The sequence below is a fragment of the Aptenodytes patagonicus genome, chromosome 24, assembly GCF_965638725.1.
Source record: "Aptenodytes patagonicus chromosome 24, bAptPat1.pri.cur, whole genome shotgun sequence".
In the NCBI taxonomy this organism is placed as follows: Eukaryota; Metazoa; Chordata; class Aves; order Sphenisciformes; family Spheniscidae; genus Aptenodytes; species Aptenodytes patagonicus.
In genome coordinates, this window is record NC_134972.1 from 1,156,116 (window position 1) to 1,175,101 (window position 18,986).

The 18,986-nt window shown below is 45.2% G+C and overlaps 1 protein-coding gene across 3 annotated transcripts in view; it reads right to left on the minus strand.

Moving 5' to 3' along the window:
- Positions 1–956: 956 nt before the first annotated feature.
- DPYSL2 (dihydropyrimidinase like 2) overlaps positions 957–18,986 on the minus strand; it is a 56,456-nt gene continuing 38,426 nt past the window's right edge. For all 3 annotated transcript variants that reach the window (XM_076359048.1, XM_076359050.1, XM_076359051.1), the window contains 8 exons: positions 18,182–18,250; positions 13,458–13,578; positions 9,794–9,950; positions 9,485–9,626; positions 9,094–9,264; positions 6,073–6,252; positions 4,447–4,612; positions 957–3,824 (listed from right to left, as the gene is read on the minus strand). In XM_076359048.1, the coding sequence (XP_076215163.1) occupies positions 3,733–3,824; positions 4,447–4,612; positions 6,073–6,252; positions 9,094–9,264; positions 9,485–9,626; positions 9,794–9,950; positions 13,458–13,578; positions 18,182–18,250 (1,098 nt within the window). In that variant the 3' untranslated portion in view covers positions 957–3,732. The remainder of the gene's footprint in view (positions 3,825–4,446; positions 4,613–6,072; positions 6,253–9,093; positions 9,265–9,484; positions 9,627–9,793; positions 9,951–13,457; positions 13,579–18,181; positions 18,251–18,986) is intronic.

The window sequence follows — 18,986 nt, forward strand, 5'->3', positions numbered from 1 at the left end:
TCTAATTTAAGCTGCCAGCAGCCAAATAACCGCATGTCATTGGTGACAGAGCCACGATCCCCACATTAACCAGAAGTCTTTTTATTAGTGGATGACCATTGCCCCCCTCAACAGATAAAAAAGGAAACCCTCTTAAAACTTCCCACTGGATAGGGGTGCCAGGTTTAAAGCTGTGTGGAGAAAGCTAGTTGCATTTCACAGAGTGCTTAAACATTTGATTTTGTTCAGATGAGGAGCAAGAGCTAAACATCATTGCAAAGTCAGTTGCAAACTCCAGCTGTGCACGGATTTGGGGGAAGACCACCGAGAGGGTTGATCTGGTGGATGTAGGGATGCAGCAACCAACGGTCTGAGCGGCTGACAGCGATGCTGGCTCTTTCTGAGCCCTTCCCACGATCCGATGCAATCTCACTCACAGCATCTCTGCGACACAGTCAAACCCAACCACCACCACCGAAAGTTTCACTGGCATTTTTCCAGCCAGCTCTAACACTCCCCATTCAGTTATCTGTGTGTGGCTTCTATTTGCGGCTGTACTTTCTCTCCCCTCCTCCACCGCTGTTACGAGGGTCCAAGTAGAAACACATTGGAGGGCTGAGGGCTATGCCAATAGTTTTAGCTTCTTTTTTGCTCGCATTTCATCAGTGGTCTCTGCAATGCAGAGCCAGTTTTCAGGCAAATGTCTCTGCTTTGCCAAATACTGCCTTAAACAGACAACTGCCCTGAGAAGAGGCTTGCTTTTCTCTAAGGAAATTACACTGTGGACCATTGATTCCTCTTTACCAGCACCATCTTCCAAGGAACCGTGGCTACTGTACATCTCACTCCTACACAGGACTACCATCAGCCTACATTAGCACCGATTTCAGAGCTCAGTGTTTTTATCTGTTGAAGGCACCAGCCAAGGTACGCAGTTACACAGAACACTTATCACCTTGAGACACAGATGCACCTAGTGAAACAACAACATTTTGTCTTTATTAGGAGTTCCCATGGTAATATAACACAGAGTTCTTAAGGAATAAAACACAAGACTTGGGGTTGGGGTGGGGATTTTTTGCCATTGAGACAATGGTCAAATATCAGTACTTCTTTTTGTCTACACACATGATCAGCTTTAGCACTTACAGCTCCTCCACTCATGGTTCACAATCACAAATCCAAGGGTTAAATCCAGCTAGTATTAAATCCTACTTTTTATTTTTAGAGCTTCAAGTCACTGCGGTTAATTAATTAATTAAGTCATCGTCTTTTTTTTTTTCTTTAAGCATTTACATATGACATTCATTAAACAGACACAAAGCAGACGAGCTCTCACAGGAAAAAACATGCTTACATAGCCTGCAAAAATCTTTTTTTGTGATTTTTTTTTTCCTTTTGAAGCACAAATTAAAACTAAAAAGTCATCATGAGTCAGTGAAGGAAAAAAAAAAGGAAGACTTAAGTGAATACTGAAGAGCCGCAAGTGTTTCGTAGAATTGAAACGGATCTGCAATTCTTTTTTTTTTTCTCCCCAACTCGTTCAAATTGATTTTAACATATAGGTGAAAAAAATGAAAATAGCTGCAATATATATTAAGTTCACGGATTACTTAACAAACAAAGTGCAAACTCTTTTATGCAAAACTAAAAGACCCAAGAGTTAAACCTAAATGCAAAATGCAGGGATGAGTATGGCAATGTTTTTCTTAACTTCTGTGTTCAAAGGGGCCTAAAGGAATTAGGTGCTGAAGCTGGGAGGGTTTGGGTACCTACATAGCTTCCAGATCCTTTGCAAATCCCAGCATTGATACTTCATAACAACAAATTTGGTACTTGTTTCTTAAAAGCCTTCATATATATAGTTTTTTTCCCTAAAAGAACCTGTAAACAGCATTTAAGAAAATACTCACAAATACGGAAAAACAAGGTCAATGTACGTGGCAAAGTACAAATAGAAGAGAAAGCAGAAGATGCAGCCAAGTGCCAGGGCGTACAGACAGTGGAGGTAATGCTGTGTTAACTGCGGGTAGAAAAGCTCTCTGTGCTAAGAGACAGGCCAAGTCCTTGGGACCGCCGAGCCCTCCAGCTAAGTTTAAGTGGGAATCTAACGGTGCAGATTTATTCTCCATGTCCTGAAAATAACGAGCCTCCAATACTAGGGCTAGAAGACCTTCAATCCCAGAAGATACTTAAATGCCCAGATCCCACTGACTGCCACAGAAGCTGGGGCTCCTAAATTCATTCAAGGACCACTCACGGCCTCTGGTTTCTCAAATCTGAGGCGGCAGGCATCTGAGGAAGGGTGGGGAACCACCAGGCTTTCTCATGAGTATTTGCACAAAGGCAGATTCCTGAAGGAATGAGTGACTTGAAATTCGCCCCGTGTATGAGAGATTCTCAGCTGCTGTTGACCCATCGAGCTGCTCTGAGGCTCACAGCTACAACAGCTGGGCCTCTGGACTCGAATTGGAATTGCCACAGATGCTCAGGCACACGCTCAACTGACCGGCCTTTCGATGAGAGCTAAAGATAAGCTCTCATAAAGTTTTAAATAACCACTCATTGATGGCCAGGAAGGGGGAACGTGGCTGCTACAGAAATCATTCAAGCAACATGTTGCTCTTTGCCCACAGCCCCCTGCTTATTGAGTTCCACCTCCAGGAACAGAAGACAAACTAACTGCTAAAAACTTGTCAAGAAACTCTGTCCCAGCTCCTCAGCTGGTAATCCAGCCCCTTTGTTTGCACCAGCTCAAGACCTAGTACACTGAAGTGAAGATCATAGCTTATGAACCTGCTCCGCAACCTCCTATTGCAGCTAAGTGGCAAGCGTTGGCTGGAATGATGCAACCTAGGAATACCTGAAGTACCAGGGTGGCAGTGACACTGGCGGGAGTCTGTAACTTGAATGAGGTTCGGGAAGGACCGGGAAGAACAGGGAGATCCCCAGTTCTCAGGTAAGGCTTCGTAAACACAATGATACAAACATATTAAAAACACACACACAAAATTAAAAAAAAAAAGTTTCCTCAAGGACCTAATTTGCAGCAAAATCCAGAAGGAAAAAAAAAAAATGAAAAAACCCAACAGAACCAAAGTCCCCAACGATTCTAGCTCACCCGATGGCTGGGTGCGATGCGCTTTGTCAATTCCTAGTGCTGGATCCTGTTTCTCTCTCTTGGCAGCAGATAGCTATACAGTGACCTCAAAGGCGGTGGTGGGGAATGGTTACAGACAGGCTGGGATTCGTGTCCCTCCGTGCTTGCCTAGCTATTCTGCTGGAACACAGAACCCTATAGAATATCCAGTTTAAAACCCTTGAACTACTCTTCTGCTTGACGTTAAAAAAAAAAAAAAAAGCTATTTTTTACATTTATTATTTATTGATTCCTTTTTTGTGTGTGTCTTAAAGGCAGCTCCCGGGAAATTCACTTTATCCTTCCTTTATTAAAAGAAAGATGCTGAATGGGACAGAGGCCACATATCTCAAACATCCTCTTTACATTTACTTTTGCATGTCAGAGGTGTCAAAACAGGGTTTATTTCTTTAAATGTGTAGGGGCTGAGGGGGGAAGTGAGAGGGGTTGGTGAAGATGAGGAGGGAATCTGAGGGGACTGAAAGAGGCGCCTTACTTCAGCCCCCCCTCACTGGTTGCCCGCAGTAACTGTCACAGGCTCTAAAAGAATCAAAAAGGGTCTCCAGGTGCCCCTGTCCCCTGGTCCGCTAGGCGGGCACAGAAGGGGTCGGTCCTTAGCCCAAGCTGGTGATGTTGGCACGTCCGCCGGGCGGTGCCACGATGCGCTGAGTGGTGCGGCGTGGGATGTTGTCATCAATCTGTGCCCCTGCGGGAGAGAGAAGCAACGTCAGATCCCCCAGGCCAGCGAGAGTTTGAGATGAGCAAGCTGCAGGACAAGGGATTTAGGAGAGCACAGCTGCACTGAAACCCATCAAGTCCTCTTAGGCCAGGCTCCAACCGTGTGCACCAAAATGCGTCATCTTTGGAGGAAAAGCCCTTACTGGCCTCCAGTGCCTTAATTCTGCTGAAACCTGTTCTGCATTAATAACTCTGCACTACTGAGCCTTTTTATTCCTTTTCATAGTCTTCCCTTATTGCACTGAAACAGCACGCTGAGAAACCAAATCTGCCACATACCAGATCCACAGCTGGTCTCAGCTGGCAAAGCTCCGCTGAAGTTGGTGCCATCTGCCCTCTTCAGACACCCGGCTGAGGACCGAGCCCAGAACGCAATGGGGTACTCGGCATTCATGCCACGGCATGAAAATAAGCAGGACTTTACAATAGCTCCTATACTGCTCTTCTTCCTTTCTAAAGGGATAACCTCCAAGCTAAAAACACATCACAGTCTCTCTCATTGCCTTCCAATTTCAGCAGAATTAATTCAGAGTATGGGAGTATAAACAAGCCATGATTTCAAAGCAATTTAGCCCCATAGAAGTGTGTACCAGACAAGCTGAATCCAGACTGGTGCAGGTTCCTCACGGGTGGGGCCTGCTGTTTGGCAGGAGACGTCTTAGCTGAAGACGCTGGTGTGACCGTCTTCGGTGTCACTGACACTTCACAGACAGGTCCGTCGTAGAGGCCTCGAGGCACACCCCGCAGCTCAGCCAGCTGCAAAACACAGAAGCAAGCAGCCTTCAGGGTCAAAACAGCCTTCAAAACAGAACTAAACAGCTGGCCAGATGTTGCTAAGCCAAAGACACACATTTCAAGATTCGTCTTTGGTAAGAGGATTTGAAAGTGTACATCATCTCCTCCGTGCCGATCCCTGGGTGGTAGCTGGTCTCTGAAGCAGCATGGATAAAATGAAATGCGCTCTGGACTGCTGTGGCTCCAGGTAGTTGCTAGCTGGTGTGAGCAGCCTACAGAAGACAGCCAGTCTGTCCCCTGCACCGCAAGTTCTGCCCTTTAATGATCTCAACCTCCCTGCTGTTGTATTAAAGGCTCCTGACAACTCTCAAATGAAACTTATTACTCATCCCCAAAAAGCAAAACAATGCTGAGGCAGAGGCAGGTCTGCATAAAGGGGAGCCAGGCTAGATTCACATCACCAGCTTGGGAGCTCTAGATTGGGTTAAATGCAATTATTCCAGCTGAGATGCTGCCCAATTGGATTTATAGGTCAGACACGTATTTCTGTGGGAGACCAGAACACAAAAGAAACCACGGATCTGTTCTCTGCGGTGCTAAATTATTTGAGGTTGTAATTTTGGTAACTTGCAATTTCTTCAAAAGAACAATTAAGGAAAGATCATTTGCAAGGAATGTGAAGATTACCTATGGTCAGCAGAACTAACACAGCTCTGGTTTTGTCCAGGAGAGGGCAACACTTCAAACATCAAAATACTTTTCTCCTCAGAAATCTGCCTTCATCTAGAAATAAACTTCTTAAATTCTCAGCAACTAAGTTGCAGCTGAGTTCAGTGTCATCTTCTCTGGCAGTTTTTACCAACTAAAGGCATATCAAAAGGCAGTTTCTGTTTTGAATGGGTGTATTTTACAAAAACACTTTTCCAACAATTTTAGCCTCTTAAAAATAGAAAATTCTCACTTTTAAACAGTCAGTAGGCTGTGCCTGTGACTCACCAGTCATCAGACAAGAGCATCTGATCATATCTGACAGAAGGGAAAGCAGCATAATGTATCTGTAACAATAAATGAGAATTCTGAATTGTTGCTGAAAGGTTTGATATATAAATGCTATCAATAACTTCTCCTGGTACTTCTTTGACAGGAGAAGCCTGCCGGGTTATTTGCAGATTGACCCATGTCCAAACTGGACAGTTCCTGGACACACGCTCTGTCTAGGTGTCCCAAAACACAGAAGAATTAAAGAGCAGAAAAATAAAATTTGCAGAAAATCCAAGCTCAAGCCAAAGAATATTCCTGTAATGACTCAAGCGAATAGCAAAAATGAAAGAGGAATGAGATAAATATGGCTCCTATCCAGGGAACATTTTCTGTTGCAGAAGTGTGTGTCTGTGAGCCAGGGGATAGCATCTGTTTTCCACCCGCTTTAACTCAGGATTTTCAGTGAGAGAACAAATGTGCATCCAACCATTTATACTCACCCTGCTCCTTGCTTTGATGCGCTTGTAAACGAAGTCAGGGAACGGTTTCCTGGGGATATACCGTCCAGATCCCTCGGTGACATGGAGATTCCCATCCTCCAGCACGATCTTCCCCTGGCTGATAACCACCAGGGGAGACCCACGGCACTCCATGCCTTCAAAGATATTGTACTCCAGAGACTAGAACAAACAAAAACACAACATGAGGCAAACGTACTCATCCCAGCAAAGCCTGCTGTGCTTTAATTAGCAATCACCAGTCATGCTAATTGCCAAAATTTTAAGGAAGCAAACTCAACAGCATTTACCTGAGTTGTATATGCTGTGGTTTAATAGAAAGGCTGGTCTTTATTATCAGTCTAACTTTATTAAGGATTTACTCATGCAAAATTTCCATTGCAACGAGATTCTTAAAGAGGAAATACAGTTTCAAATGAGAATATCTCAAAGCCTACCTGTTTAAATGCATTTAGGCACCTATCTCTTCTGAATTGCAGGGGATTTAGGAGCCAAATAAAGTTTTCTCTGAGTTTCATACTAAAAATAATGATAATTTTGAAAAGCTGTATTTCAAACCAGTGTTTTGGTTGATAGGTCAGGGACCAGGACAATCTTGTTTTACTCTAATGGGATTGCTCATCCTCAATTAACAGGATTGGAAACATTACACCACGGAAAAAAGACAAGTTTTAAAGGAATCACTGGTAAATGTCCCACCCATGAAGCATCCCGGAATGAGATGCACTACAACCATGTTATTTGGGGACTGTTACTCTAGTGACCATCTCTGAGACAAATCCAGGTCTTTTTTACTGAGTTAATAATGGAGTTTGCTCTTGAAGTGTGTTATAAGTATGGGTAGGCTTGACTGCAGATTTACAATTAGCTAGAATGGCGGTTAAACCAACACTGAACCAGGTCCAGTCTGAAAAAAAAGTTGTGGTGGCAAAGGAGGCGGCTTGGTTAGAAGCTTATGAATTAGGCTGGTTCCAAGAACAACACTATCTCCCTCTCTAGCTCCTAATGTTTCCTTGCCAGACAGTGGCAAGAGCAGTGTGAATTCTTGGACAATATCCGTATGTTGCTCTAGCATTAAAAAAAGTAACAATCATCTGATGCCACATAATCACTACCTCTCCCTGTGTCACAGCAACTGCTCTGCCTGACTTTGAAAGGGGCTTTTGTTTTATACTTGACCAAACTAGGATGCCTTGACTGTAAAGGCATCACTCCTATCAATTTTTTCTCTAACACAAGGCACACGTGCAGCATGAGACACAAAAAAATACCCCAACAAGTGTAATGCCAGGTATAACAGGCGATGCAATGACAGGGGAAGAGGTTAGAGCTGGACATGTAAGAAAAAAAGCTGCAATTTCTTAGACAGCCCTTCAAACTCTAAACAAACCACTTGAAAACGAGAGCCCTTCATCCTCCATAGTCTTGGCACAACTTCAAGATGCAGCCTTGGGCAACAGCTGATCATTGAGTGCTGAGGCCTCTTAAACAGTGCAAGAGTTTCAGGGGGATCTGCAGTCCTTAGCATATAAAGTATTTCTGAATTGTCGTTCCACAGTGGACCTGGTTCTCTTTCAGCCTAGCCCAGATCTATGGCAAAATCATGGAGTCAATCCTGATTGTACTGCAGCATATCCACAAAAGATAAAGTCTCTGAGTTTTGTGTTAGGAAATTTAAAGAGTCCAATTCATTTCCTAAAGACAAGAGCCATTAAATGGCAATGACTTTCAAATACTCCATCCAGCAAGCTACTTCCAAGCTCTCTGAGCCATTCCTAAGAACAAATCCAGGTTCAGACCACTAAATTTGGCACCTAATAGCGATATGTCCCTGGGCTCCCTCCTCTAAGTCACTCCTCTCCAGACTGGAGGTGTGATCAGTCTGGAAGCACCTCTAAGGTGACTGAAGTGACCAGACTTCTGAGTCTGGTTGTCTCTGTCAGAAGTCTAAGCACAGGCAGGATGAATCCAGGCCATCTGTGACCAATTCTGACACAGAGTTAAGTCACAGGGAAGTGAACCAAACCTTTAAAAAAAATTTCTTTGTGAATGTGCCCAGGGATCCAAGCGTGGAAGAAAATTTTGCTCCTTCAGCTCCAGAGTGAATGAAAGCATTCACGGAAAAAAGAACAAGGAGGTTTTTTTCCAGGGAAACATTCCATAGGTTCATCGCCAGCAATGAAACAAGTCGTCAACAAATGCAAACAGTGGTTGCTTTCTCTGGAGACAGTGCTCGAATGTCACAGGGAGACTCCAACTAGCCCTTTGCACTAGGACCATTCTGCAGTTTCCCACAGGGTGGGACAGCTTTTCCACTGTAGGAGCCAGGTATAAGATATGGGAAACAGCTGTGGGCCACAAGCAAACAGTGCCTCTAACAGTGCCACCACAAAGCCGCAGAAGAAACAAGGGGAAGGTCTGGTTAGTCTGGGTGCTGCCTTCTGCCTCCCTGTGCCAACTAACATTGGGATGATCACCAGTAAAATCATGTCTAAGCATGACTCCAGGCACGCGTGCCAGGTCAGTACGTGGTGTAAATCCACTCAGACTCATTGATCTGGATCAGATCTCCAGCAAAGGTGTCCACGAGCTGACAAGCTTCACTGACCCCAAAACAGAAAAGGGGCATTGACATTCCCACTGCTAGCGAGCCAGGGATCATAAATGATACATTGTGATAAGAGGCCTTTTGATATTTTAGAAGATTTAAAGAGCTTTCTGTGTGCTCAGATCCAAGCATCCAACACTCAGAAAGAGTAGACAAGCTCTTTGCTCCAAGGGGAATCTCTGGGTATTCATGTGATTTAAGATTTGGACTCAGTCGTCTTCCCTTCTGCTCACACAACTGAGCTGTACTGGATGTAAGACCAGAGAAGGCTTGGGGCATTGAGAAAACAAAGCCCTGAGTTGTCATGAGCTCTAGTTCTTGGCAGCACAGTCTGGCATTGAAGGAAGAGAAGAGGAAATGAGCAGCAGAGCTCACATCGTAGAAAATATCCTTACTATGTTATGAGTCTTGGCAGAGATTGTCTTGACACTGTCAGGATCCCAGATAACCAGATCAGCATCCGAGCCCACTGCAATACGGCCCTTCCGTGGGTACAGGTTAAAGATTTTAGCTGCATTTGTGCTGGTCACAGCGACAAACTGGTTCTCATCCATCTTGCCAGTCACCTGGGGAAAGACAAAAGGAGTCACTGCATTAGCCAGGTGGGGACCACTCCGAAAGCAAATAGCTGACAGCACAGCAGATTCCCAATGATCTCTAGAGGGGCAAAAACCTCAAGCGGAAGGACCATAACAAGCATCCAGGGGGAGATAACAACACACTGCCGCAGCTCTTTCAGCTCTGAATGCCTAGTTGCAGCCTAAGCTTATGAAACATGTGACATACCACAGCCTTATCCCAGATGATGGACATCCTCTCTTCAGTCCCATTGGTTCCTTCAGGGATCAGGGTAAAGTTGTCCTTCCCAACAGCTTTCTGAGCAGTGTTGAAGGTGCAGTGGGCACTGCCAGTAACTTGGAGGTCTCCACTGGAAAAGACAATGACAGGTATTTAAGATACTTTATTGTCACAGGTTTACTCCTAAAGGTAAAACAGCCTTTTGCTTGCTGGCAACAACAGCTATTATTTTTATCACCCACTTGTCTCATGATGAAGCACAGCATGTGCTTCTTCAACACAAAGAACTCTACTCACCAGGACAGTAGCGAGTTGAGAAAATCAGGAGTGGTTGGGTCAGGACTCAGTGGTGGGGAAGTAACAAAAGCTGCCGCCTTAGCCCAATTCTTGCTCCAGTAATGAGATCCATCGGTACCCAAGCTGGCTGTGATGGGCTCTCCATACACCACAGTGCCTACAGGACAGGAATACAGACAAATCTACTGTGAGCACCAAGCAACATGCATCTCCAGCCTGGCTTCCAGGCATAAAGCATCCTTCTGAATCAGGACAAGTTGGGTAAGTAATGCCAGCATTGCACGCTGCAGGGTTTCTTGGTACTTCCTCTTAAGTATGTGATCACAGAGACGGAACATTGGATTGAATTCACTGGCCTGCATAACCAGATGATCAGACATCATTAAATCCCTGGCCTGTTCAATGCTCCTCGAACTATATTATGTTACTAAGGACATGTTTTCACAAGCAAGCCTTTAATTTTATATGCCTGTCTTAAGATCTCTAAAGAAACACTGAGCATTCTCCAAAAATCAGTCCCTCGAAATAAGTATCCAAACATCTAAATATCTGAGTTAATAATAAAGATACCGTTACTGATAAGAGCATGGAGCAGCAAAATGTGCACAATGCCCTTACACAATTGCTGAGGTCAGTGCTGATTAATTGTGCTTGAAAGGGTTACTGTAAAGATTCATTGTATTATATCCTGGGCCAAGAACCTTATGAAAGAGGCTGAGGGGAACTGTAAGAGCATGAGGAGATCCAGTGTGATACAAAAGGGATGGTGGAAGAAAAAGAAAAAAATAGCGCCTGCGATATTTTTATAAATGTGTATGTATTAAAGATCTAACAAGGCTGGTTTTATTGGAGCAGGCTCTGCGCATAGATCAGACAAGAGAAAACTCCTATCAGAAAAGTTTCCTGCCTACAGAGAAAGCCTATCACAGAGGAAGTATCAGTGCTTCTGGTTCACAAATGCAGCTCAGGGAAACCGAGTGATTTCCCCGAGGGTGCACAGTAAATCTGTAGCAGAACTAGGAAATTAAATTGGATCTTCTGACTCTCCGTCCAGTGCACTAACTACCAGTGCATCCTTCCTCTTCATTAACATTTTTGGAACCACATGAAGGAACAGCGGATCCTTAAGGCCATGATACTTTGCAAGCTGGAATGCACCAGCAACATCTGCACACCAAGCAGATGCAAGATGCTGCAACTTCAAAAGCAGTGCAGGCTGGTAGCCCCACAGATCTGCTCACCAAATGCAACCTTCCTGAAATCTCTGTAAAGTGCCTATCCATCTGGCTTCTGAGCCCAGACACTTCATGTATTTGTATCTGCCTGCAAAAGACGTGGGTAGTTAAAATACTAACCCTAAATACTTCAGTCAGAAAAGACTGGCAAAGGCAACCCCAGAACTGGTCAGCAGGGTCTTACACACCTCATCATGCAGAGTAAAAAAAATTTGATCTTTCTTTCGCCACATTGTCTGAGCTACTGTTATGTCTGTAGGCTCTCAAGCTAGCTGGGAAAGAGTGCATTAGCTGAGGCAGAAAGATGCATTAACTGGCTTCATTCTGCTTCCAGGACCACACTGGAACAGAAGGTGTAGGAACAGCCTTTGTCAGAGGGGATCCACCAGCAGAGGAAGAGGCCGTCTGACATCACTTGCCACAAATAGGGTTATGAAATCAGAACAAGGCAAAACACACGCTGGCTATTAACGGGAGGCCTGTTGTGGGCCAATACATAGGGAGGATTGTTCTGCAGGGAGCGATGTTTTAAGCTCCCAGATCTGCCAATGACAGAGTCTGCAGGGAATCTCCTCCATACAAATGCCACTGGGAACATCTGGCTTTAAATAACATTCGTTCTTTTCCATTTAGCAAATCAATTCTGTTTTGTTTTTGCCTTGGATAGTCTTCAGTTATGTCTCCTCTGTTGCTTGGGAGGGCAAGGCCAGTGTGTGTGGCCCTCCTGGGTTAACCAGTTGGGTAACTGCACAGCATTTAAATTTAATTATTTAAATAAAGGAACAAAGAATGGCATGCCATTTATACCCCAAACTCTCCTTATAAGGAGAAAATGCAATCTGAATGAAAACCACATATGCCAGTTCACTCAGGAGGCTAAGTAATGAGTTCTGTGGATCATTCATCTGGGACAATCCCAGCACCTTTCACAGGCAGGGTAACTCCCACCCAAGTCAGGTTGTGTTTTATGGCTTCTGCGATGTAAGTGTACGGTCCCTCATCCCAATGCTCCTATATCTACTTGCCACCTAGTGGTCGCAGAGGACAGCAAGCATGGAAGAGGGTGTTTTTGTTGATCCTGCATCTCTGTGGTGCATATGTCTCCAATACTTTACCTACAAAAAGGAAGAGGTGCTTCCCTGGCTTATAGGATTGAGTTGCACAGCCACATCAAGTTGTTTTCTGGGGTAATGCAACATGCAGCCACTTTTGCATGTCAACACATCTTCTCATTTCAGCATGATCTCCACTAATGGAGCTAGGAGAGGAAGGTTTATCCCAAACAGCTTGAGCCGCTTCCACGCCATGAACAGAAAGAGATGCCTTGGAAATCAGTCCTCCTCATCAACTCTGAACTCATTTAACAGGAGTCATGGGACCAAAATACTTCTGAGCCAATACACAAACACAAATCTGTTTGCTGCGGTAGGAAATTAGCTCTTCTCACCCCAAACACCCAGATGGAAAGTGATGTCATTTGTATATCCATTCAGGCTTATTTAGACTGCATAAAATTAAATCCAACCCTTCTGAGGAAAGAAGGGGGAAAATCATCCCTCCTGCTTACTCACCCACTCAGAGCTGCTTTAAATAGAAATGAAGGGTTTAGACACAGAATAAAGCAGGGAGACAGGCACTCACTGTGCTTTGTAACCCTTGCTCCTTGGGGGCAAGACAGCAGGGTCAGGACTCGGGAGAAGCTACTGCATCACTCAGACCAGCTCAGCTCCCTCACAGACCTCGGTTAGAAAGAGGAGACACAAGGCAGCAGCATCCACCCCAGGTCTGAGTCTTGCTTCTTGCAGCATCCTCAAGCAGAGTTATCAGAGGTGATTGCAATTCCCAGCCTAACCCAGACTACTGATCCCAATCCCTGTTCGGATGCCAGGCTGTGAGTTACAGCACACGAGGAGTATCTATTTCACAAGCAAGGAGCACAGAGCATAGCTGGAATCGGTAACCTCTTTGGCTACTCCAACTAAATCCAACAGGTTTCGTGAGTCAGAGACCTCCGTCAGGACTCTTGGAATCACTTCTGACCCCAGGAAGCAGCTCAGCAGAAAGCACCAAGGAAAGACCACAGCAGCTGGAAGGAGGACACAGCTTGCAATCTCCAGAGGGATTCATTAAATGGAGGCAGCATGGAATTACTCTGCAGTAACATGAAGGCGTATGGCTCAATGTGGGAGGATGAGTGTGAAGAGAGGCGCTCTAGGCTGGACAGAAGAACCAGCTCCTGGCACTGATACGACCACTGAATACTTGTCTGTGGGAGATGAGACAGAAGCAGTTGCTTGGGACCTTTTAAAAAAGAGCCTGGACAATAACACTGGAAAAAGAAACCTCTCCTGTAGGGATGAAGCTTATGCTGGCAAGGAGTTGAACTGCATGAGCTAATAGGGTGCTTCCATCCAAGGGAAATAACTCACCCTTTTTCCTGGCTTGAGCAATGACATCAGCGGCACTTTTGCTCATCACCTTGGTGATATAAAGGGGGCAGTTGGTTTGGTTGGCGATGGTTATTGCCCGGTTCACAGCCTCTGCCTCCACCTGAGAAACAAAGTCAGCAGCAAGTTAGTAGCATCCCCACGTTAGCATATCCCGTTCACCTTCAGAGGGTCACCGCCCTCTGCTTTCACGGGAAAACAGGGTGTGCAGGGCCGAGATGAGAGACTTTCCACCTCTCCGATTCTGAGCCAGAAAAATGCGCAATGTCATCACAACAATTAAAACGACATCAAGCTGTAGTCCCCTCTCTTTACTACCTTTTCTCCCAGGCTGCTTCAAAGTTTCTCTGCAAGCAGACTAAGTCCTAAAATAACACTCCAGGTGCTCAAGGTCAGAATGATTATGGCCCTTCTTTAACCTAGACAAAAAAAAAGCAACTACATGTTGACTCAACAGAACTATTCATGTTCCAGCCCACGCGGAAGAGAGATGCTGTAGCCACATACTCTGGTAAGCCACGTTTGCAAACGAGCCTCCTAAATTGTACCCTCCACTACAGTATCTGGCTTGGGATCTGGCAGAGTGTGAACCACCCCATAAATCAACTACTTTTTCTTGCATGTGTAGAGAGATAACCTCAGCGAGACTGAGGGTCACTTTATGACTACAGTCTTAGAATGAACATAATCACTCTGCAGACTTTTACAGATCACACATCCTAATCAAAGCAGTCCAGATGACAGATTTAACAACAGGGTAATGCTCATAGTGCCTGCTACCATGGAGAACTGAGCCTGCAATACCACAGACTTTTCCAAGCGAACAACAGAGGAAACGGAAACCCAGAGCAATCAGCCACCTGATTCCCTAACGCAAGAGGCTACCAGCACCCCCCGTGGACTCCAGTGGGACTGGCACAGGCTCAGCACTTTTGAAAATCTGCTCTACAATGACTTATGGCAGGCCAAGCACTCTAAACCATCATCAGTCCCAGAATCAGAATGCATTGACTGCTGGCTCCTAGCACCGTGCTTGATCCACTGAAAGAAGTACCTGAAATTAAGGACCCACCAGCTTAGGAAACGGTGTATTCGCCACACCAATGTCCAAGTGCCCTGAACAGCTCTGCTCACGCTGACAAAGCCACCACCTGTAACACTGCTCTGTTTGCAGCTGGACTGCTCAAGAAAAACAACACGACAACAGCTGGGAGTTTTTAAAAGAAAACCAGCCCCCCAGAGCCAGCAGGTTGGTCCCTAGTGCCAAAAGGGTTAAAGCCCTGGCCTGTCACCATGCCAGGGCTTGTGACTAACCCTCCCCAGGCAGGGTGATGTACAGAAGGGGACATTTTCTGGCCCAGCTGCCCCACACAAATGGAAAAGGCTGCAAGGAAGGGTGTTTATTCCAGGACATTTGACTCGAGTATGCCACAGCCAGCAGCACTTGCAGGGAAGACGGAGGCTGAAAGGAAGAGCCAAGAAAAGCATACTTGTCCCTCCTGAGAGACAAGGGGAGAACTCAGACGGGCCAATGCTTCCAGGCAGTGGCATCAGTTTGCAAACTGCGCATTTAAAGTGGGCCTGCACACAGCTCTGTCACTGCAACACTTGGAAGTCACGTTTCCACACTGTGCCTTAGTTTCCCCACTTGCAAAGCAGGGATAAAACAACACGCATCTCCAGGCTTTTGACCAAAAGGCATTTGAGCAACTGCTAAGCAGGAGGAGAATATTTTCTGCACAGAAGAGAACAAGGCCACTGAATTCATGCCTTGTGCCCAGATGCTATGGTGACAGGCACATAACAATAACCCAACGACTAGTCCAAAGGGGAATGTTTGCAATTACCAGCATGCATTAGAAGCCCTAGCACAGCAGTTCTCTTGGAAAAAAAGACAGACATTTCCTGGAGCACTTGGACTGCCTGTGCTTTCAGCGTTTTTGTGGCTAAAATAAAAACAAAAAATGATGGATCGCTCCGAAAAGTCATCACAGAATGATCTGAGCTATGAGGGGGAAGAGTTTTCCAGAAAGTGTTGGTGATGCTGACTTGGGATGGTGATGTCTTAATTAAGGTTCCCTTTGCTGGCTGGAACAACGTGCTGAATACTGTCACCATGGCTCAACCCAGGTTACTGAGGTGAGCAAGCTAAACCCGTGAGTCAGCAGTGAAACCTAAGCCTTAATTTATGCCTTCTGCTCAACCTGGGAATTCAGAAGATGTGTACGCTCCAAGTAAGACACAAATGCACATGGCCAGACCCTGAATGCTTCACTCTGACGTAAGTCTCACTGAATTGAGTGGGAGTTTTGATTTAGTAAGTATTTTAGACTTGTTCAACAACTCCTGCTAGTTTGCTGTAGATGGAGGTCTGAATTAAGCAGCTCTTAAGATGACAACCATCATGAAGTCCTTAGGACAGGCTTTACACTCCGTAAAGGGCAGCGTGAAAAGCCAGTTCTAGCGTTAACAGCAACCCAGAGGGACACCAAGAAACATCTGCTCCTACTGAAGTCAACAGGAATTATGGATCTGCTGCCACCCTCAGAATCTGGCCTTTGTCATCAGCCAGCTTAAAGGGAGTTGTATGTTTTTAAAAACACGAAGTTACTCCCACGTTGGAGAAAAGGAGGGGAAGGAACCAGATGACATCGTTTCCTGCTCTGTTTCCTATGACGTTAAAGGAGGAGAATTCTGGACCAAGTGCTTCCACTCTGGGCAAGACAGCACAGCTGAGTTCAGCTGCACAGAGGCTGCCCAGTGACAGCGGGAGGAGGCTCTACTGATCCTCATCTGAGGCAGCCACGTGTCCTCAGGCAGCCTTCCTTGCTACACTGAGGAAGAACACATTTCTGCAGAGTGCAGGAGACAGATGTAACAGACCAACGAAGCCAGGGAGCCACACAGTTCACACAGTTCATACTTTAAAGCTCCTGCTCTACTAAGGATGAGCTTTGAAGTAGCCAGACAAAACTTGGCTAGTTTGACAGCCAGATCCTTCAAGGTAAGGAGCAGCCTTCCTTTGAAGTCAACAAAAGTTTAGGGGTGCTCCACAGATGAGCCCCAAGCGTCATGTCGGCATCTGTTCCTGCTCTCCTGATGCAAGCTAAAAAATATGTTAAAAAAAAAAAAATGCAGGAGTGGGTGGGTGGAAGGCTCAGTGCAAGTGTTTGCTCACAACTTCCAGGAAGCAAAAAATCCCAGCTCCTGGAGCCAAACTCAAATTCTGTGAGGATTCACATACTGCCCAAGTCAAGCATTTTTTTCCCCCTTCTGCATGAAGCAACTGAATGATTTATATTCCTACTGAAATGTCTCTGGATGCTGCTTGTCTGAACCAAGGGGAGGAAATAGAGAGGGATCATGAGGGGCACGTGTGGATGATCTCACACACCCAGCTTCCAGCTGCCGCATCTGGCAGTCAGCAAAGCCCCAGTATCTTGGACGAACAAAAAGAACTGCTTGTACATAACGGATGGACTTCAGAAACCCAGAATGCCATGGTGACATGTCTAGCTTAGAGATACTGAAAGACTGGAAATGAAGAATGCAATGAGAACCAACCTGAAAAGCAAAGTTTTAAGGTTCTTTCTTACCCTTGAGATTTATTTTAAAGACTTAGAGGGAGTGAGAGGGATTGGGGTGCTTGACCCTAGAGAAATCAATGGGGAAGTATGAAGGTGAACTATATTAAAGTGCTGGGCTAGGATCTGAGAATTAGCTCCCCTCTCTGGTACATACTTTCTGTGCCTTCAGCAAACTACTCAGTCCCTTGGTATAAAAAACCCATCATCAGTAAAATGTTCATCAAATGATCAAATATTATGGTAATGGAAGCTATGCAATTGCCTAAGACAGAATGTCAGGATTTGGGCATATAGTAAAAATTTCTGCTGATTCAGAGGAAGTCTTGATAAAATAAAGACTGAGAGAGTAGTCCAAGAAATGGGATCTAGAAAAGTCAGTGGCAGAATCCTGCCTACATAAATCCAAATTCTGAAGGCTTTTTACTCATGCAAAACTCGACTGAAAGCGATGGGAAACTACAAGAACTTCAGGGTCTAGCTCCGTAAAGACCAACATCATCAGAACATGTAATTCTTCAGGGACTCCATCTTAAAGTGTTCCTGTGCAGCAGCTGAATCAAGGAATTGGTGATTCAGGTAGACTGTGCTCTACCTGTGCTTCAGGTTCAACATTTTCTATACCTCCTAATGTAGGATTCCAGTTTGGGCTATCAAAGGGCTGAACTGAAGATGTGCTAAGTACCAACAGCTCCCTGTGTTAAGTGCTTATCATGGGCTCTGTGGTTCAAACATATCTCACCTCACTTTAGATCCCTGATGTGTGAGCAGAGCCTTTATAGACTAGCTCCAATAATCAACAGAAAGAGATGAGTTTTTCCAGAGGGTGAATCAAATCTTAGGCTGGATGAATTACTCCCTGGAGATGTCCCCTTCTCCAGTACAGATGCTGAGGGGGCTCCTCAATTCCTCGTAAGTACCCACAGCAGTTAGTCTCTAGAAGGGACTAGTTACTAGTTAGTCCCTAGAAGTGTCTTAGCCTCTTCCCTTACCCCATGCAGCAATAGAGTTTACAGCCAGGATGAAATCGTGCTTCCAGCCACATTCATCCCAATATGAAGTACTTGATGGCAATGCAGAAATGTTATAAATTGGGAGAATAAATGCAAAGGCAGTCCTCACCTCTTCAGGTCTGCTCAACACATGCCCTTCAGGGCCTGTGATCCCCAGTTCCAGGATCCTCTGCTGCTCCTAAGGCAGAGAGGAAAAAGAGCAGGAAAAAGATGTAAAGCAACAAGCATTTTCTCTTGCAGCAAACGCAGCTGTTTGAAAGAGGTACAAGTGAGATCCTAGGCATCTGTGCTAACTAATAATCACATGGGACTTTACCTAAGGGCCTTACAACCAGAGCCCTGTCCAACTTCCCTTTTTGAGAATAACCAGAGCTCGCAAAACCCTTGCTGATTTGTTCATAGGAGGTCAGGGAAACCTTTTATTTTGATTTGCTTCAACACTGGGTTCATAGCCCCTCAACTTTCACTACTCATTTGCGTCTATAAAGTAATCTCTAAGATGTGGCAAAACAGTACCTCATGAAAAAATCTTCCTGCAGCTGCAGGTGACTGGGCTCAAAGACTCAGGTGTCTGAGTCTCAACTTCCCCAGTCAGACAATGCAGAAGTCCTCTGCAACACCAAGTTTTGCATGCTTGAGACATAATGTATAAAATGAGCTGGAGATCAGATTAAATCCAATTACATTATTAACATTTCTTCTTTGTTGCTTTTTAAAGGATGAACAGATCCCAAACGTCAGCATGCAGGTACTGTATGAAGCTATTTCCCTTCCCACTCCCCCTGGTCTTAGTTACCGCAGAACATTTTATTGTATGCCGTGACAGTCACACCCAGACGCAATCTTTCACTTATGCGGAGAAAGGCAGGGATGGCCGATATCCACCACAAACTGAAAGCTGCCATGAAAAACTG